Source organism: Pristiophorus japonicus, chromosome 5, assembly GCF_044704955.1.
Source record: "Pristiophorus japonicus isolate sPriJap1 chromosome 5, sPriJap1.hap1, whole genome shotgun sequence".
NCBI classification, from domain to species: Eukaryota; Metazoa; Chordata; class Chondrichthyes; family Pristiophoridae; genus Pristiophorus; species Pristiophorus japonicus.
In genome coordinates, this window is record NC_091981.1 from 185,712,893 (window position 1) to 185,732,483 (window position 19,591).

Sequence of the window (19,591 nt, forward strand, 5' to 3'; positions counted from 1 at the left end):
CTGTACCTACATATTAATTATTGCCTCAGAGAGTAAAAGGAGAAATTTGAAGAGTTTACCTTCTTTCGAAGCATTACCAAGATAATATTAGGCTTTTTGGTTGAGAGGTAGATTTATTTGGAGGAATGATTCATTTCAGTGAGTGATCATAGCATGGTTGAATTTCAAATTCAGATGGAAGGTGAGAAAGTTGGATCTCAAACCAGTGTACTAAACTTAAATAAAGGAGACTATGAAGGTATGAGGGCAGAGTTGGCTAAAGTAGACTAGGAAAATAGATTAAAGTGTAGGGTGGTTGATGAACAGTGGTGTATATTTAAGGAGATATTTCACAACTCTCAAGAAAAATACATTCCAATGAGGGGAAAGGGTGTAAAAGAAAAGATAGCCATCCGTGGCTAACTAAAAAAATAAAGGACGGTATCCAATTAAAAAAAAGGGCATACAAAGTGGCCAAAACTAGTGGGAGGGCAGAAGATTGGAAAGCTTTTAAAAGCCAGCAAAGAACGACTAAAAAAATGATTAAGAAAGGGAAGATAGACTATGAAAGTAAACTAGCACAAAATATAAAAACAGATAGCAAGAGTTTCTATAGGTATATAAAAAGGAAAAGAGTGGCTAAAGTAAATGTTGTTCCCTTAGAGGACGGGACAGGGGAATTAGTAATGGGAAACATGGAGATGACAGAAACTCTGAACAAATATTTTGTATCAGTCTTTACGGTAGAGTACACTAACAATATTCCAACAGTGGATAGTCTAGGGGCTATAGGGGGGGAGGAACTTAACACAATCACAATCACTAAGGAGGTGGTACTCAGTAAGATAATGGGGCTCAAGGCAGATAAATCCCCTGGACCTGATGGCTTGCATCCTAGGGTCTTAAGAGAAGTAGCGGCAGGGATAGTGGATGCATTGGTTGTAATTGACCAAAATTCCCTGGATTCTGGGGAGGTCCCAGCAGATTGGAAAACTGCAAATGTAACGCCCCTATTTAAAAAAGGAGGCAGACAAAAAGCAGGAAACTATAGACCAGTTAGCCTAACATCTGTGGTTGGGAAAATGTTGGAGTCCATTATTAAAGAAGCAGTAGCAGGACATTTGGAAAAGCATAATTCGGTCAGGCAGAGTCAGCATGGATTTATGAAATGGAAGTCATGTTTGACAAATTTGCTGGAATTCTTTGAGGATGTAACGAACAGGGTGGATAAAGGGGAACCAGTGGATGTGGTGTATTTGGACTTCCAGAAGGCATTTGACACGGTGCCACATAAAAGGATACTGCACAAGATAAAAGTTCACGGGGTTGGGAGTAATATATTAGCATGGATAGAAGATTGGCTAACTAACAGAAAACAGAGAATCGGGATAAATGGGTCATTCTTGGGTTGGCAATCAGTAACTAGTGGGGTGCCACAGGGATCAGTGCTGGGACCCCAACTATTTACAATCTATATTAACGACTTGGAAGTAGAGACCGAGTGTAACGTAGTCAAGTTTGCTGACGATACAAAGATGGGAGGAAAAGCAATGTGTGAGGAGGACACAAAAAATCTGCAAAAGGACATTGACAGGCTAAGTGAGTGGGCAAAAATTTGGCAGATTGAGTATAATATTGAAAAGTGTGAGGTCATGCACTTTGGCAGAAAAAAAATCAAAGACTAAATTATTATATAAATGGAGAAAAGTTACAAAGTGCTGCAGTACAGCGAGACCTGGGGGTACTTGTGCATGAGACACAAAAGATTAGTATGCAGGTACAGCAAGTGATCAGGAAGGCCAATGGAATCTTGGCCTTTATTGCAAAGGGGATGGAGTATAAAAGCAGGGAAGTCTTGCTACAGTTGTACAGGGTATTGGTGAGGCCACACCTGGAATACTGCGTACAGTTTTGGTTTCCATATTTACGAAAGGATATACTTGCTTTGGAGGCAATTCAGAGAAGGTTCACTAGGTTGATTCCGGAGATGGGGAGGTTGACTTATGAGGAAAGGATGAGTAGGTTGGGCCTCTACTCATTGGAATTCAGAAGAATGAGAGGTGATCTTATCGAAACATATAAGATTATGAGGGGGCTTGACAAGGTGGATACAGAGAGGATGTTTCCACTGATAGGGGAGACTAGAACTAGGGGGCATAATCTTAGAATAAGGGGCCGCCCATTTAAAATTGAGATGAGGAGGAATTTCTTCTCTCAGAAGGTTGTAAATCTGTGGAATTCGCTGCCTCAGAGAGCTGTGGAAGCTGGGACATTGAATAAATTTAAGACAGAGATAGACAGCTTCTTAACCAATAAGGGATTAAGGGGTTATGGGGAGCGGGTGGGGAAGTGGAGCTGAGTCCATGATCGGATCAGCCATGATCGTATTAAAAGGCGGAGCAGGCTCGAGGGGTCATATGGCCTACTCCTGCCCCTATTTCTTATGTTCTTATGTTCACTTCTTCAGCCTATCTTATTCCCAGTTCCTCAAATTATCATCTTCTTAGGGCTCGATTTTTTTCTACTGGCTTGGGAGAGAGACGAGCGACGTCCAGGGTGGCCTGGGACCCCGTTCCTGGCTCCATGTCAGCTTCTCCCGTGACTTTCTCCTGATTGGGCTTTTTAAGCCCGCCCTGCGAGGTTCTCAGCCAATTGAAAGGAAATAGGTCTGATGACGTCATTTGATGACGCATCGTCAGCGAGTATCCTTAAGGGGACCATGCCCACATTGATTTTGACAGTTGTGCTGTTAGTGTTCTGCAGCCACACTCAATCTCATCCTACAGGGCCTCTCTTCACATCCCCATCAGTCTGCCTTCCCTACCCTACTCCTGCACATCCTTACTCACACCAACTTACCTTCACCTCCACCCAACCCTCTCTCTACATTATCCCCATCTCACTAGCCACCCCTCACACTCACCCTCATTCTTGTCCAATCAAATCAACTAACAACACAGAAGGGTAGGCATTTGTCTTTTAGCCAATGTTCATGTAAAGTTTATGTTGGTGTGTTGGCAAACACTGAAATTTTTATTTTCAACACTTTGCCTTCTTGGATAGATCTGTGTGCACCTTTGGAAGTGGCTTGGTGAGTTGCAGTGAATTGTGAGACATAATGATTTCCCCCATGGTGATGAGTGTGAAAGGAATGGCTTGGGCATTGTAGGGATGCTTTATGGTGTGGGGTGGGGTGATGCCAACCTGGCACATCATGTGGCAGTCAGGGTGTACAGCGTAAAGTGAAGTAAATGTGGCCATGGTGAGGCCATCCCTGGCCTCCCGGTCAGCAATGCGGTCAGGTGCTGATGTCCTGTGTCCTGAGCAGCATCAGGTGATTGTGGGGAAGGTTGGTGTTGTTGCTGGTGCTGCTGGAGTGCCTGGTGATGTAGGTGTTGGGGCTGATTGTGGTGGTATTCTAAGGACCAAGGTGAGATTTTTTTCAATGGCACCGATGCTGATGGAATAGATGGCAGCTGCATTTGAGATGACAGAAGCGATCTGTCATTGGTGAGATAGGTTGCTCCAAGGAGGTGACACTGGCTAGAGAGTTCATTGCAAACACTTCAAGCTTCCATAAAGCTGAAAGGTGTATTGTAAATCCTGAAGGCTCCAGCTTCTATGATTGGAATTTGAACTGCTGTAAACCACATTTGCAGCTGTCAACTATTCACAGCAACGGAGAGTCATTGAGAACCCGACACACTTACCTAACCTGTTCGAGCACTGCGAACCTTGCAAAAAAGCTGGAAAAATGGTAAGTGATATGTCCTTACTATACAGTATAGATGCACACGAGGCCCATACTTGAGAGAAGGTTCACTCTGTGACCAGTTACCTTTGTTACCAAGACCTCAAGTGATGAAGGTGGGTGGAGCTTCCCCTTTTATACCTGAAAGTCCAGGTTAGGAATGTCTCCCAGAAGTTCACCCCCTTGTGGTCAATGTTCTCAAGGTGTACAACTTCGGTCAGATTATACATGAGTTACAATGATAGTTGAATACATGACATCACCTCCCCCCCCCCAAAGTCTGATTGGAATCACAGGTTAAGTCTCTCTGGTGGTTTACGCTCCCTTGTAGACGCCTGAGTTGGGGCTCCGGTTCTTGGGTGCTGGCCTGAGTGTCTGCTGTTTGCGGTGCCTCAGGCCTGTTCGGACTGCCCACAGTGACTGGGCTCCCCTCAACTTGGTTCCGTTGTTCGGTCACCTGTGGTGGAGTAAACTCTACGTCGTGTTCTTCCTCTGCTTCTTCTATGGGGTTGCTGAACCTCCTTTTAGTTTGATCCACGTGTTTGCGGCAGATTTGTCCATTGGTAAGTTTAACTACCAAAACCCTGTTCCCCTCTTTGGCAATCACAGTGCCTGCAAGCCATTTGGGCCCTGCAGCGTAATTAAGGACAAAAACAGGGTCATTGACATCAATACATCGCGCCCTCGCATTCCTGTCATGGTAGCCACATTGTGACTGACGCCTGCTCTCAACAATTTCTTTCATAGTAGGGTGTATAAGGGATAACCTGGTTTTGAACATCCTTTTCATTAGCAGCTCTGCGGGTGGAACCCCTGTGAGCGAGTGTGGTCGGGATCTATTGGCCAACAGGAGGCGTGATAAGCGGCTTTGTAGGGAACCCCCTTGGATTCTGAGCATCCCCTGTTTGATTATCTGCACTGCTTGTTCCACCTGGCCATTTAAGGCCAGCTTGAACGGTGCCGTTCTGACATGGTTGATTCCATTGCCTGCCATGAAATCCTGGAATTCAGTGCTTGTGAAGCACGGGCCATTGTCGCTGACCAAGACATCTGGTAGACTATGGGCAGCGAACATTGCCCGTAGACTTTCTGCCGTGGCAGAGGATGTGCTTGAATTTAAAATGGGACACTCAATCCATTTGGAGTAGGCGTCTACTACAACCAAAAACATTTTTCCCATGAAAGGACCTGCGTAGTCCACATGGATGCATGACCATGGCTTGGCGGGCCAGGACCAGGGGCTAAGGGGGGCTTCCCTGGGTGGGTTGCCCAGCTGAGCACATATGTTGCACCTGCGAACACAGAGTTCCAGGTCTGCATCTATCCCTGGCCACCAAACATGTGACCTGGCAATTGCCTTCATCATGACAATGCCCGGGTGCTCATTGTGAAGTTCTCTGATAAACACCTCTCTGCCCATCTGGGGCATGACTACTCGGTTTCCCCACAGTAGGCAATCGCCTGAATCGAGAGTTCATCCTTGCACCTATGAAACGGTTTAAATTCCTCAGGGCATGCCCCGTACGTGGCTGTCCAGTCCCCATTCAGGACACATTTCTTAACTAAAGACAGTAGCAGGTCTTTGTTTGTCCAGACTTTAATCTGATGGGCTGTCACAGGTGAGCCTTCGCTTTCGAAAGCTTCAACAGCCATGACCATCTCAGCATCATGCTCAGTTGCCCCCTCAGTGATGGCTAGTGGGAGCCTGCTGAGTGCATTGGCACAGTTTTCAGTGCCCAGTCTGTGCCAAATTGTGTAGTTATAGGTGGCTAACGTGAGTACCCACCTTTGTATGCGGGCCGATGCATTCTCATTAAGGCCTTGTTGTCAGCCAAAAGGGACATTAGGGGTTTGTGATCTGTCTCCAGCTCAAATTTCCTGCCAAACAGGTAATGGTGCATTTTTTTACTGCATATACACATGCTAGCGCTTCCTTTTCTACCATCCCGTAGCCCCTTTCTGCCTGGGACAGACTTCTGGAGGCATAAGCTACCGGCCGTAACTGACCACTGGCATTCACATGCTGCAACACACACCCGACCCCATAGGACGACGCATCACACGTTAAAACAAGTTTCTTACATGGGTCATGTAACGTTAACAGTTTGTTGGAGCATAACAAATTGCGTGCTCTATCAAAAGCCCTTTCCTGGCTGTCCCCCAGACCCAATCGCGACCTTTGCATCGGAGCTCGTGTAGCAGCTCTAACAGCGTGCTCAATTTGGGAAGAAAGTTACCAAAATAGCTCAGGAGCCCCAGGAACGAGCGCAGCTCCATCGTGTTACAGGGTCTGGGTGCTCTCTGGATCGCTTCAGTTTTGGACGCACTAGGTCTGATCCCGTCTGCTGCTACCCTCCTCCCCAGGAATTCTACCTTTTCGTCTTTTTCAGTCGCAGCCCTATCCGGTCCAGTCTGCGTAGCACCTCCTCCAGGTTGTGGAGGTGTTCTTCAGTATCGCGACCCATGATGAGGATGTCATCTTGAAAAACCACCGTCCTTGGAATCGACTTGAGGAGGCTTTCCATATTTCGTTGAAAGATCGCGGCGGCCGAACGAATCCCGAACGGACATTTGTTATACTCAAACAACCCCTTGTGTGTCGTGATGGTGGTCAGCTTCTTCGACTCACTCGCCAGCTCCTGAGTCATGTAAGCTGAGGTCAGGTGCAATTTTGAAAAAAGTTTGCCACCGGATAGCGTCGCAAAGAGGTCCTCCGCTCTCGGTAGCGGGTACTGGTCTTGGAGTGACACCCGATTGAAGGTGGATTTGTAATCGCCACATATCCTGACCGACCCATCCGCATTGAGCACCGGCACAATCGGGCTCGCCCAGTCACTGAATTCAACTGGCGAGATGATGCCTTCCCTCAGCAGGCAGTCCAATTCGCATTCTATCTTTTCCCGCATCACATACGGCACCGCTCTGGCCTTGTGGTGTACTGGCCTGACGATCCATCTGTCCAAGCACCGCAGGGCTCATTTGCATAGCAATGCCGTTCACCTGCTTTAATGCCACTACTGCACTCTGGGAAAGTTAGACCCATATAAAACAGCATAGCTGATTTCCAAGTCACTGATTCAGGCAGAAGTGAGAAGTTTGAGAGTTTTCAAGAGTACACAAAATTTGCTTGCTTATTTCTAGTAACCTATATTTTTCCCCAGTTTTGCTCATTGAGATTTTTAGTTGACTGCCTCCATAGTGCTAAACATCTCGCCCCATCCCTGCATTTTTCAATCCACATCCCACCCTCTCCACCCTCTTTCCATACTCAGAACACCTCTGGAGAAGGTATTGCATTCACAAATGGGCATACTCTATGCCGTTCTTATGGAGAAGGACGAGAATCAGTAGCACACGGAGGTAAGGAGAATAAGGAAGAAAGGCAGAGGACACCAGCAAACAACATGTCTGTAGGCATCACAAATCCTTCAAGGACCTCTTGGAGGGGCTCTGGCTTCAAAGGGTGCGATTCTCCAAGGCTGCCATTTCACAACTGTGCAATCTTCTTCATAAGATCTTCAGCCTCACTTCACCACCAGAATGGTTCTTTCTGTCACTGTAATCTTTGGTACCGGATTCCTAAAATCTTTGGTACCAGATCCTTTCACCTCTTCTAAGAGAATTTGCACAGCTTCCTAAAATTCACAGCCCTTTGGTGAGATGCTACCCTGTCATGGTGCCTGGTGGGCACAGCAGACCTGTGATTGCTTCTGGTTCTGGCAGAAGCACTTCGGGTGAGGATGGGAGATTACCTGAGTGGGTAAAATGCAACCAGGTCAATGAAAGAATCTATGCAGACTGCCCTTGCTGTTCCCAAGTGCTCTAATGGAGACTGAAGTCTTTACAGAAGCTGCACCACTTCTGCACTGTCGTTTCCTGGGGCTTAAGCTGCTCACTGTACTTTTAGAACATAATTACGGCAGAACTTACACCACTTCATGTGTAAATTAATTGCCCAGGAAACATGAGTGCACCATGCACTGCTGATGGATGGCATAATTTTCCAGTGCAACAGTGCAATGGATCGAGGAAATTCAGGGATATATATGTAGCTTAATGAGCATGAATTAATTCTCTTCATTCAAATAGTCTTCACATTGAGTCTTAGCTCCATTTCCTTTTTGCAGCATAGGGGATATCTGTGCTACAGGTTACTTGATTTTATTATTTTTTTAAAATTATTTCAGAGGCTACAAGGAGTCTATGTTGGATACTGTTGTGAGACGCAAATCACAATGGCAACAGTTAGAAGATAATATTTTAACTAACACTGTTTCCATACAGCACTGGCAGATTCCCCTGGGTCGCAGGTTCCGTTCTCTGAAAATGTGGTTTGTGTTAAGATTGTATGGAGTAAAAGGACTTCAGGAACATATTCGCAAGGTAAGGTACCAACAGATATAATATAATAGTTATAATATAGAAAGCACCTGCAAAATATACTGTAAAATCTGTGCCTCGTGTTGTGAATTATACTTTGATCAAAACTACAGTAATCCTTTTCTTCCTGTCTCATGTGCCAACTAATGGACTATATATATTAATTTCACAAGTTTGATGGCTAATATGTAAGGGACTGACTATTTGTACTGTACTTTTTCTGTCAAGTCCCTGCTCTCAATGCCTCCCACCCGAACCGGAAATGCCAGAACCAGGTGGGGCCCTGGACAGGAAGTGGGACCTGGCGACCCTCCGAGCGACCCCCGGCCGGGCCTTCTGCTTCTCTAAGCGCCTCCAAGTGACCGGGGCAGAGAGAGAGCTGGGAGGGGGGGGGTGGAAAGAGAGCATGAGCGAGCCTGGGGGGGTGGGAGGGGCGGTGGGGTGGGGGGGGAAGAGAGAGAGAGAGAGAGAGACTGGGGGGTGCGGGAGGGTGGGGGGAGGGGGGGGAGAGAGAGAGAGACTGGGGGGGGAGAGAGAGAGAGCCTGGTGGGGGGGTGGGGGGGGGGAGAGAGAGAGCCTGGTTAGGGGGGCAGGAGAGAGAGAGACTGGGGGGGGAGAGGGAAAGAGAGAGACTGGGAAGGGCAGAGAGAGAGAGAGCCTGGTGGGGGAGAGAGAGAGACTGGCGGGGAGAGAGAGAGAGAGAGAGAGAGAGCCTGGTGGGGGAGAAAGAGAGACTGGGGGGAGAGAGAGAGAGAGAGACTGGGGGGGAGAGAGAGCCTGGTGGCAGAGAGAGAGAGAGACTGGGAGGAGAGAGAGAGAGAGAGCATGGGCAGGGAGAGAGAGAGACTATCGGGAGGAAGAGAGAGGGACTGAGCAGGGAGAGAGAGAGAAAAAGAGACTGTGGGGGGGGGGAGAGAGAGAGACTGGGGTGGCGGAGGGAGGGGGAGAGAGAGAGAGCGACTGTGGGTGGTGGGGGAGGGGGGTGAAAGAGAGAGAGAGAGAGCCTGGGTGGGGGAGATATAGAGAGAGAGACTGGGGGGAGAGAGAGAGTTGTGGGGGTGGGGGGGAGAGACACGGGAAGGGGGTAGAGAGCGACGGATGGGGGGGGGTTGAAGAGAGATAGGATGGGGGATCGGAGGAGAGAGAGGTTCTTCCAATCCAGAACTCATGACACTGTCACGATTCACTTCATACCCAATAAACCGGTGAACAATCCGCACACAATGCCCCATCTATGGCGGGAGCTGGGGTATGGGAGTTCAACTGGGGGAGGCAGCACTTGCACTGGGGGCAAGGGACTTTGGCTGGGGGGGGCGGGCAGGATGCACTTACATAAGAGCATAACATAAAAAATAGGAACGGCCCCTCGAGCCTGCTCCGCCGTTCAATAAGATCATGGCTGATCTGATCATGGACTCAGCTCCACTTCCCCACCCGCTCCCCATAACTCTTTGTCCCCTTATCATTTAAGAAACTGTCTATTTCTGTCTTAAATTTATTCAATGTCCCAGCTTCCACAACTCTCTGAGAAAAGAAATTTCTCCTCATCTCTGTTTTAAATGGGCGGCCACTTATTCTAAGACAAAGCCCTCGAGTTCTAGTCTCCCCTATCAGTGGAAACATTCTCTCTGCATCCACCTTGTCAAGCCCCCTCATAATCTTACATGTTTCGGTAAGATCACCTCTCATTCTTCTGAATTCCAATGAATAGAGGCCCAACCTACTCAACCTTTCCTCATAAGCCAACTCCCTCATCCCTGGAATCAACCTAGTAAACCTTCTCTGAACTGCCTCCAAAGCAAGTATATCCTTTCGTAAATATGGAAACCAAAACTGCACGCAGTATTCCAGGTGTGGTCTTATCAATACCTTATATAGCTGTAGCAAGACTTCCCTGCTTTTATACTCCATCCCCTTTGCAATAAAGGCCAAGATACCATTGGCCTTCCTGATCACTTACTGTACCTGTATACTATCCTTTTGTGTTTCATGCACATGTTCCCCCAGGTCCCGCTGTACTGCGGCACTTTGTAATCTTTCTCCATTTAAATAATAACTTGCTCTTCGATTTTTTTTCTGCCAAAGTGCAAGACCTCACACTTTCCAACATTATACTCCATCTGCCAAATTTTTGCCCACTGATTTAGCTTGTCTATGTCCTTTTGCAGATTTTTTGTGTCCTCCTCACACATTGCTTTTCCTCCCATCTTTATATCGTCAACAAACTTGGCTATAGAACCATAGAAACATAGAAATTAGGTTCAGGAGCAGGCCATTCGGGCCTTCAAGCCTGCACCGCCATTCAGTAAGATCATGGCTGATCATTCAACCTCAGTACCCCTTTCCTGCTTTCTCTCCATACCCCTTGATCCCTTTGGCCATAAAGGTCATATCTAACTCCCTTTTGAATATATCTAACCAACTGGCCTCAACAACTTTCTGCGGTGGAGAATTCCACAGGTTAACCACTCTCTGAGTGAAGAAGTTCCTCCTCATCTCGGTCTTAAATGGCTTACCCCTTATCCTTAGACTGTGTCCTCTGGTTCTGGAACTCCCCAGCAATGGGAACATTCTTCCTGCTTCTAACCTGTCCAATCCCATCAGAATTTTATATGTTTCTATGAGATCCCCTCTCATTCTTCTAAATTCCAGTGGATATAAGCCCAGTTGATCCAGTCTCTCCTCATATGTCAGTCCTGCCATCCCGGGAATCAATCTGGTGAACCTTCGCTGTACTCCCTCAATAGCAAGAATGTCCTTCCTCAGATTAGGGGACCAAAACTGAACACAATATTCCAGGTGTGGCCTCAAGAGATTGATGTGCAAAGTTAGAGCACATGGGATTGGGGGTAGTGTACTGACATGGATTGAGAACTGGTTGTCAGACAGGAAGCAAAGAGTAGGAGTAAATGGGTACTTTTCAGAATGGCAGGCAGTGACTAGTGGGGTACCGCAAGGTTCTGTGCTGGGGCCCCAGCTGTTTACACTGTACATTAATGATTTAGATGAGGGGATTAAATGTAGTATCTCCAAATTTGCGGATGACACTAAGTTGGGTGGCAGTGTGAGCTGCGAGGAGGATGCTGTGAGGCTGCAGAGCGACTTGGATAGGTTAGGTGAGTGGGCAAATGCATGGCAGATGAAGTATAATGTGGATAAATGTGAGGTTATCCACTTTGGTGGTAAAAACAGAGAGACAGACTATTATCTGAATGGTGACAGATTAGGAAAAGGGGAGGTGCAAAGAGACCTGGGTGTCATGGTACATCAGTCATTGAAGGTTGGCATGCAGGTGCAGCAGGCGGTTAAGAAAGCAAATGGCATGTTGGCCTTCATAGCAAGGGGATTTGAGTACAGGGGCAGGGAGGTGTTGCTACAGTTGTACAGGGCATTGGTGAGGCCACACCTGGAGTATTGTGTACAGTTTTGGTCTCCTAACCTGAGGAAGGACATTCTTGCTATTGAGGGAGTGCAGCGAAGGTTCACCAGACTGATTCCCGGGATGGCGGGACTGACCTATCAAGAAAGACTGGATCAACTGGGCTTGTATTCACTGGAGTTCAGAAGAATGAGAGGGGACCTCATAGAAACATATAAAATTCTGACGGGGTTAGACAGGTTAGATGCAGGAAGAATGTTCCCAATGTTGGGGAAGTCCAGAACCAGGGGTCACAGTCTAAGGATAAGGGGTAAGCCATTTAGGACCGAGATGCGGAGGAACTTCTTCACCCAGAGAGTGGTGAACCTGTGGAATTCTCTACCACAGAAAGTTGTTGAGGCCAATTCACTAAATATATTCAAAAAGGAGTTAGATGAGGTCCTTACTGCTAGGGGGATCAAGGGGTATGGCGAGAAAGCAGGAATGGGGTACTGAAGTTGAATGTTCAGCCATGAACTCATTGAATGGCGGTGCAGGCTAGAAGGGCCGAATGGCCTACTCCTGCACCTATTTTCTATGTTTCTATGTTTCTATACAACTGCAGTAAGCCCTCCCTGCTCCTATACTCAAATCCTCTAGCTATGAAGGCCAACATGCCATTTGCCTGTTACATTCAGTCCCTTCTTCCAAGTTGTTAATATAGACTGTAAATAGTTGGGGTCCCAGCACTGATCCCTGCGGCAACCCACTAGTTACTGGTTGTCAACCAGAGAATGAACCATTTATCCCGACTCTTGTTCTCTGTTAGTTAGCCAATCCTCTATCCATGCTAATATATTATCCCCAACCCCGTGAACTTTTATCTTGTGCAGTAACCTTTTATGTGGCTCCTTGTCAAATGCCTTCTCGAAGTCCAAATGCACCACATCCACTGGTTCCCCTTTATCCACCCTGTTCGTTACATCTTCAAAGAATTCCAGCAAATTTGTCAAATATGACTTCCCCTTCATAAATCCATGCTGACTCTGCCTGACGGAATTTTACTTTTCCAAATGTCCTGTTACTGCTTCTTTAATAATGGACTCCAACATTTTCCTAACCACAGATGTTAGGCTAACTGGTCTATAGTTTCCTGCTTTTTGTCTGCCTCCTTTTTTAAAGGGGTGCTATATTTGCGGTTTTCCAATCTGCTGGGACCTCCCCAGAATCCAGGGAATTTTGGTAAATTACAACAATCCCTGCCGCTACTTCTCTTAAGACCCTAGGATGCAAGCCATCAGGTCCAGGGGATTTATCTGCCTTGAGCCCCATTATCTTACTGAGTACCACCTCCTTAGTGATTGTGATTGTATTAAGTTCCTCCCCCACTATCGCCTCTCAACTATCCTCTGTCGGGATATTGTTAGTGTAAATATTGTTAGTGTAAAGAATATTGTTACTGTAAAGACTGATACAAAATATTTGTTCAGAGTTTCTGCCATCTCCATGTTCCCCATTACTAATTCTCTGGTCTCATCCTCTAAGGGACCAACATTTAGTTTCGTCACTCTTTTCCTTTTTATATACCTAGAAACTCTTGCTATCTGTTTTTATATTTTGTGCTAGTTTACTTTCATAGTCTATCTTCCGTTAATCATTTTTTTAGTCGTTCTTTGCTGGCTTTTAAAAGCTTCCCAAGTCTTCTGTCCTCCCACTAGTTTTGGCCACTTTGTATGTCCTTGTTTTTAATAGGATACCGTCCTTTATTTCTTTAGTTAGCCACGGAGGGCTATCTTTTCTCTTACAGCCTTTCCTCCTCACTGGAATATATTTTTCTTGAGAGTTGTGAAATATCTCCTTAAATGCACACCACTGTTCATCAACCGTCCTACACTTTAATCTATTTTCCCAGTCCACTTCAGCCAACTCTGCCCTCATACCTTCATAGTCTCCTTTATTTAAGCTTAGAACGCTGGTTAGAGATCCAACTTTCTCACCCTCCATCTGAATTTGAAATTCAGTCATGCTATGATCACTCATTCAGAGGGAGCCCTTTATTCGGAGATTGTTTATTAATCCTGTCTCATTACACAGGACCAGATCTAAGATAGTCTGCCCCCTGGTTGGTTCCGTTACATACTCCTCATGGAACCCGTCCCTTACGCACTCTATGAACACCTCCTCAAGGCTACCCTGACCAATTTGATTTGTCCAAACAATATGGAGGTTAAAATCACACGATTATTGCTGTTCCCTTTTTACAAGCCCCCACTATTTCCTGGTTTATGCTCCGACCAAGCCCAACACTGACTTTTTCCCCTTATTGTTCCTTATCTCCACCCAAACTGTTTCAACACGCTTATCATTTGAGCCAGTATTATTTCTTACTATTGCAGTCATTCCATCCTTTATCAATAGAGCTACCCCACCTCTTCTCCTTTCTGTCTGTCCTTCCGGATTGTCAAGTACCCCTGAATATTTAATTCCCAGTCCTGGTCACCTTGCAACCACTCTCTGTAATGGCTATCAGATCATACCCATTTGTCTCAATTTGTGCCGTCAACTCATCTATTTTATTACAAATGCTACGTGCATTTAGACAAAGTGCCTTTAAGTTTTTTTCTTTTCTTTTTTTCCTGCTTGTTTCCTCTCTCCTTCAAACTCATTTTCTTTATTTTTGCTTTCTAATTCCGGTTTTACTCCCCTCCCTACTGAATCTATTTCCAGGTTCCCATCCCCCTGCCAAGCTCATTTAAATCCTCCCCAACAGCACTAGCAACCACCCCCCCTCCCGCGAGGATATTGGTCCTGGCTCTGTTGAGGTGCAATCCATCTGGCTTGTACAGGTCCCACCTCCCCCAGAAGCGTTCCCAATGCCTCAGGAAACTAAAGCCCTCCTGTCTGCACCATCTCTCCAGCCACGTATTCATCTGCTTTATCCTCTTATTTCTGTACTCACTAGCTCATGGCACTGGGAGTAATCCAGAGATTACTACCTTTGAGATCCTGCTTTTTAATCTCTCTCCTAGCTCCCTAAACTCTGCCTGCAGGACCTCATCCCTCTTCCTACCTATGTCATTGGTACCGATGTGGACCACGACCTCTGGCTGTTCACTCTCTCCCCCCAGAATGCCCTGCAGCCGCTCAGTGACATCTTTGATCCTGGCACCAGGGAGGCAACATACCATCCTGCAGCCACAGAAACACCTGTCTGTTCCCCTGACTATTGAATCCCCTACCACAATAGCTCTTCCATTCTTCTTCTTCCCCCCCCCCTGTGCAGCTGAGCCACCTGTGGTGCCGTGGACTTGGCTCTGGCTGCACTCCCAAGAGCCACCATCGCCCCCACCAATACTCAGAACAGAGTACCGGTTGGAGAGCAAGGTGGATTCAGAGGACTGCCGCACTACCTGCCTAGTCCTCTTCTTCTGTCTGGCGGCCACCCACTCCTTCTCTGTTGTGCATGTAATATGTTCGACTGAGTACTGTTTAACTCCAAGAGGTATGACCTTGGCTCTGCTTTATTAAGGCCCAAAGTGACTAATATACAAAATGGCTGGCCTTTTATATTTGGGCTGCACATACAACAGTGACGCCATCTAGTGGCTAGTGATCTCAAAAGTACATACATGACAGTACCCCCCTCTGAGATATTATAGAGTCTTTTACAAATTGAGACAGTCCGGTGTTTTACGCTCCCGGGTTGACAGTCTCAGTTCAACTCCAGCCTGTTGTGACTGATGGCTGGGTGGCTGACCTGGTGGGAGTGGCAATGGTCATGTCAGGGATTGAAAGTCCATTTTCATTGAACATGTCAGTGATTGAAAGTCCCAATTCACTGATGACCACTGAGTCCTCTGATGACTGGGGATAGGTTGGTTGGTCGTCGATTGTCTCTTCCTCCGACTGTTCCGGTTCGTCTGTGTGCCGCAGCTTTGTCTGATCCATATGTTTCCTGCATGTTTGCCCATTTTTGAGCTCGATAGTAAATACTCTGTTGCCCTCCTTGGCCATGACAGTACCAGCGATCCACTTGGGATCCTGACCATAATTCAGAATTTATACAGGATCATTTACAGAAATATCGGGTGACACAGCTGCGTGATCGTGATTCCCTTGCTGACTTTGTCTTCTATATTCAACATGGTTATTCAAGTCAGGGTGTACAAGATATAGCTTGGTCTTAAGATCTCTCCTCATCATTAATTCAGCAGGCGAGACCCCGGTAAGCGTGTGTGGTCTTGTCCTGTAACTAAGCAGTATGCATGACAGGCGGGTCTGCAGTGACCCTTGGGTTACTTGCTTCATACTCTGCTTTATGATTTGGACAGCACGTTCTGCTTGCCCATTGGATGCAGGTTTGAACGGTGCCGACCGTACATATTTGATACCACTGAGTTTCATGAACTCTTGAAACTCCTGACTGGTGAAGCACGATCCGTTGTCGCTAAAAACGATATCAGGCAGACCATGTGTCGCGAACATGACACTGAGATTCTCAATGGTAGCTGTGGATGTGCTGGATGACATGATTATACACTCTATCCATTTCGAATATGTATCCACCACAACTAAAAACATCTTCCCCAGGAAGGGACCTCCAAAGTCTATGTGGATCCTGGACCATGGTTTGGACGGCCACGACCACAGACTCAGCGGCAATTCTGCTGGTGCTTTGCTGAGCTGCATGCAAGTGTTGCACTGATGCACACATGATTCCAGCTCAGAGTCAATTCCCGGCCACCATACATGAGACCTGCCGATGGCTTTCATCATTACAATGCCAGGATGTGTGATATGTAGCTCACTTACAAATTTCACTCTCCCTTTCTTGGGCATAACAACACAGTATACAATCCAATTAAATAGACAGTTCGTCTTTGCGCCGAATGTAAGGTTTGGTCTCCTCGCACATTTGCTTGGGTATGGCAGACCAATCACCTTTGAGAATGCAACTCTTCAACACCAATAAAATCGGGTCCTGGCTGGTCCAGGTCTTAACTTGTTGAGCTGTGACAGGGGTTCTTTCACTCTCAAAAGCATCCATAACTAACAATAGGTCTGCCGGTTATGGCAATTCCACCTCCAGTGTGGGCAACGGCACACGGCTCAAAGCATCGGCACAATTCTCGGTGCTAGGTCTATGGCGAATGACATAACCATAAGCGGATAATATCAGCGCCCACCTTTGGATGCGGTATGAAGCATTGATATTGATACCTTTGTTTTCAGAGAACATTGAAATGAGTGGCTTGTGATCTGTCTGCAGGTCAAACCAAAGACCAAACAGGTACTGATGCATCTTTTTAGCCTCATACACACAGGCTAGTGCTTTTTTTCTCTACCATGCTGTAGGTTCTTTCCGCTTTAGACAAACTTTTTGAAGCATATGTGAGCGGTTGAAGTTTATATTGTGTTCCTAACACAGATGAGGCTGCACACAGGGAGGTTAAAGTAACAGTGACCTCAGTCTTTAATAAGACACTCCAGAGTGAGGAACGGGCCTAAGGGGCCGGCTTATATACAGTGCTCCCAAGGGATGCTGGGATCCCTTGGGACTTCAGGGGATGAGCTCCCTGGTGGTGGAACATGGGAGTGCATGCTTTACAGATACATAACATCACTCCCCACCCCAAAGTCAAAATGAAAACTATTTACAAGGTGAGGCGGTCGGGAACCTTTCTTTCCCTGGTGGGCCGCCTCAGTACAAATGTCTGTTCTGGTGTGTTGGCTGTGCCCTCGCTCGGCTGACGTGTTGTTGGCCCTGCAGGGCTGCTAGGTGAGCCTGGCCTCGCTGGGCTGTTCGGCATGATGGGTTCGATTTCGTGGTGTCGTTTATCCTTTGGGTGTGTGATGTGGGCTTGAAAAAGGTGGTGTCTGCTGTGGGTTGTTCAGGGCAGTCTGTGAACCGCAGCCTCGTTTGGTCCAGGTGCTTTCTGAAAATTTGTCTATTGTCTAGTTTGACTGCAAACACCCTATTCCCTTCTTTAGCTATCACCGTGCCCGCGATCCACTTGGGACCATGTCCATAGTTTAACACATACACAGGGTCATTCAGATCAATTTCCCGTGACACAGTGGCGCGACCATCGTTTACATTTTGTTGCTGCCTCCTGCTCTCGACCTGATGATGCAGGTTGGGGTGAACCAGCGAGAGTCTGGTTTTAAATGTCCTTTTCATGAGTAGCTCAGCCGGGGACACCCTGTGAACGAGTGGGGTCTCGTGCGGTAGCTGAGCAGTACTCGGGACAGGCGGGTTTGGAGTGAGCATTCTGTGACTCGTTTAAGGCTCTGTTTGATGATTTGTACTGCCCGCTCTGCCTGCCCATTGGAGGCTGGTTTAAACGGAGCCGAGGTGACATGTTTGATCCCATTGCGGGTCATGAATTCTTTAAATTCGGCACTGGTGAAACATGGCCCGTTGTCACTGACCAGTATGTCAGGCAGGCCGTGGGTGGCAAACATGGCCCTCAAGCTTTCAATGGTGGCGGTGGCGGTGCTTCCCGACATTATTTCACATTCAATCCATTTTGAAAAAGCATCCACCAGCACCACCAGGAACATTTTACCGAGAAACGAGCCGCATAGTCGACATGGATCCTTGACCATGGTCTGGAGGGCCAGGACCACAAACTTAGTGGTGCCTCTCTGGGTGCGTTGCTCAACTGAGCACACATGCTGCATTGCCGTACAGAGGACTCTAAGTCAGAGTTGATACTGGGCCACCACACCTGGGATCTGGCTATCGCTTTCATCATTACTATACCCGGGTGTGTGCTGTGGAGATCCGAGATGAACGTCTCCCTGCCCTTTTTTGGTAGCACTACGTGGTTACCCCACAACAGGCAGTCTGCCTGAATGGACAGCTCGTCCTTTCGCCGCTGGAATGGCTTGATTAGCTTTGCATTTCAACGGGGATGCTGGCCCAGCTCCCATGCAGTACACAGTTTTTTACTAGGGACAGCAGAGGATCTTGGCTGGTCCAAGTCCTAATCTGGCGGGCCATGACAGGTGATTTATCATTTTCAAACGCTTCCATGACCATCAACAAGTCTGCGGGCTGTGCCACCATCAACAAGTTTGCAGGCTGCGCCATTTCCACCCCTGTGGTGGGCAGTGGTAGCCGACTGAGAGCAACCGCACAGTTCTCGGTGCCTGGCCTGTGGCAGATGGTATAGTTATACGCTGATAGCGCGAGTGCCCACATTATAGGCGGGCTGAGGCATGAGTATTTAACCCCATGTTTTCAGCGAATAGGGATGTGAGGGGCTTGTGATCGGTTTCCAGCTCAAATTTGAGGCCAAACAGGTACTGATGCATTTTCTTTACCCCGAACACACACACTAATGCCTCTTTCTCAATCATGCTGTCGGCCCCCTCGGCCTTAGACAAGCTCCTGGAAGCATAGGCAACAGGTTTCAACTTCCCCGCAACGTTAGCTTGTTGTAATACACACCCGACTCCGTACGACGACGCGTCACATGCTAGCACAAGTCTTTTACACGGGTTATACAATACAAGCAGCTTGTTGGAGCATAGAATGTTTCTGGCTTTCTCAAAAGCAATTACTTGGTTTTTTTCCCCATACCCAGTTCTCACCTTTGCACAATAACACATGGAGGGGCTCTAAGAGGGTGCTTAACCCCGGTAGGAAGTTACCAAAATAGTTGAGGAGTCCCAGGAACGACCGCAGCTCCGTGACGTTCTGTGGCCTGGGCGCTTTCCTGATAGCTTCTGTCTTGGTGTCTGTGCACCGAATACCGTCCGCCGCGATCTTTCTCCCCAAAAACTCCACTTCTGTTGCCATGAAGACGCATTTCGACCTCTTCAGCCGCAGCCCTACGCGATCCAGTCGCTGGAGGATCTCCTCCAGGTTTTGTAGGTGTTCGGCGGTGTCCTGACCCGTGACCAATATGTCGTCCTGAAAGACCACTATGTGTGGTACCGACTTGAGTAGACTCTGCATGTTTCTCTGGAAAATCGCTGCAGCTGACCGAATTCCAAACGGGCATCTGTTGTAGATGAACAGTCCCTTGTGCATGTTCAAGCAGGTGAGGCCCTCCTTCAGCTCCTGCGTCATGTAGGCCTAAGTCAAGTCGAGCTTGGTGAACATCTTGCTTCCT

General features: G+C 47.3%; 1 protein-coding gene across 5 annotated transcripts in view; it reads left to right on the top strand.

The window, feature by feature from the left end:
• Positions 1-19,591, top strand: part of ddc (dopa decarboxylase) — a 307,592-nt gene that overhangs the window by 268,206 nt on the left and 19,795 nt on the right. For 4 of the 5 annotated variants that reach the window (XM_070881160.1, XM_070881159.1, XM_070881162.1 and 1 more), the window contains exon 12: positions 8,015-8,113. In XM_070881160.1, coding sequence (XP_070737261.1) covers positions 8,015-8,113 — 99 coding nt within the window. Of the gene's footprint in view, positions 1-8,014; positions 8,114-16,700; positions 16,745-19,591 lie in introns of those variants that run through there. The other variant, XM_070881163.1, reaches the window with a different exon arrangement.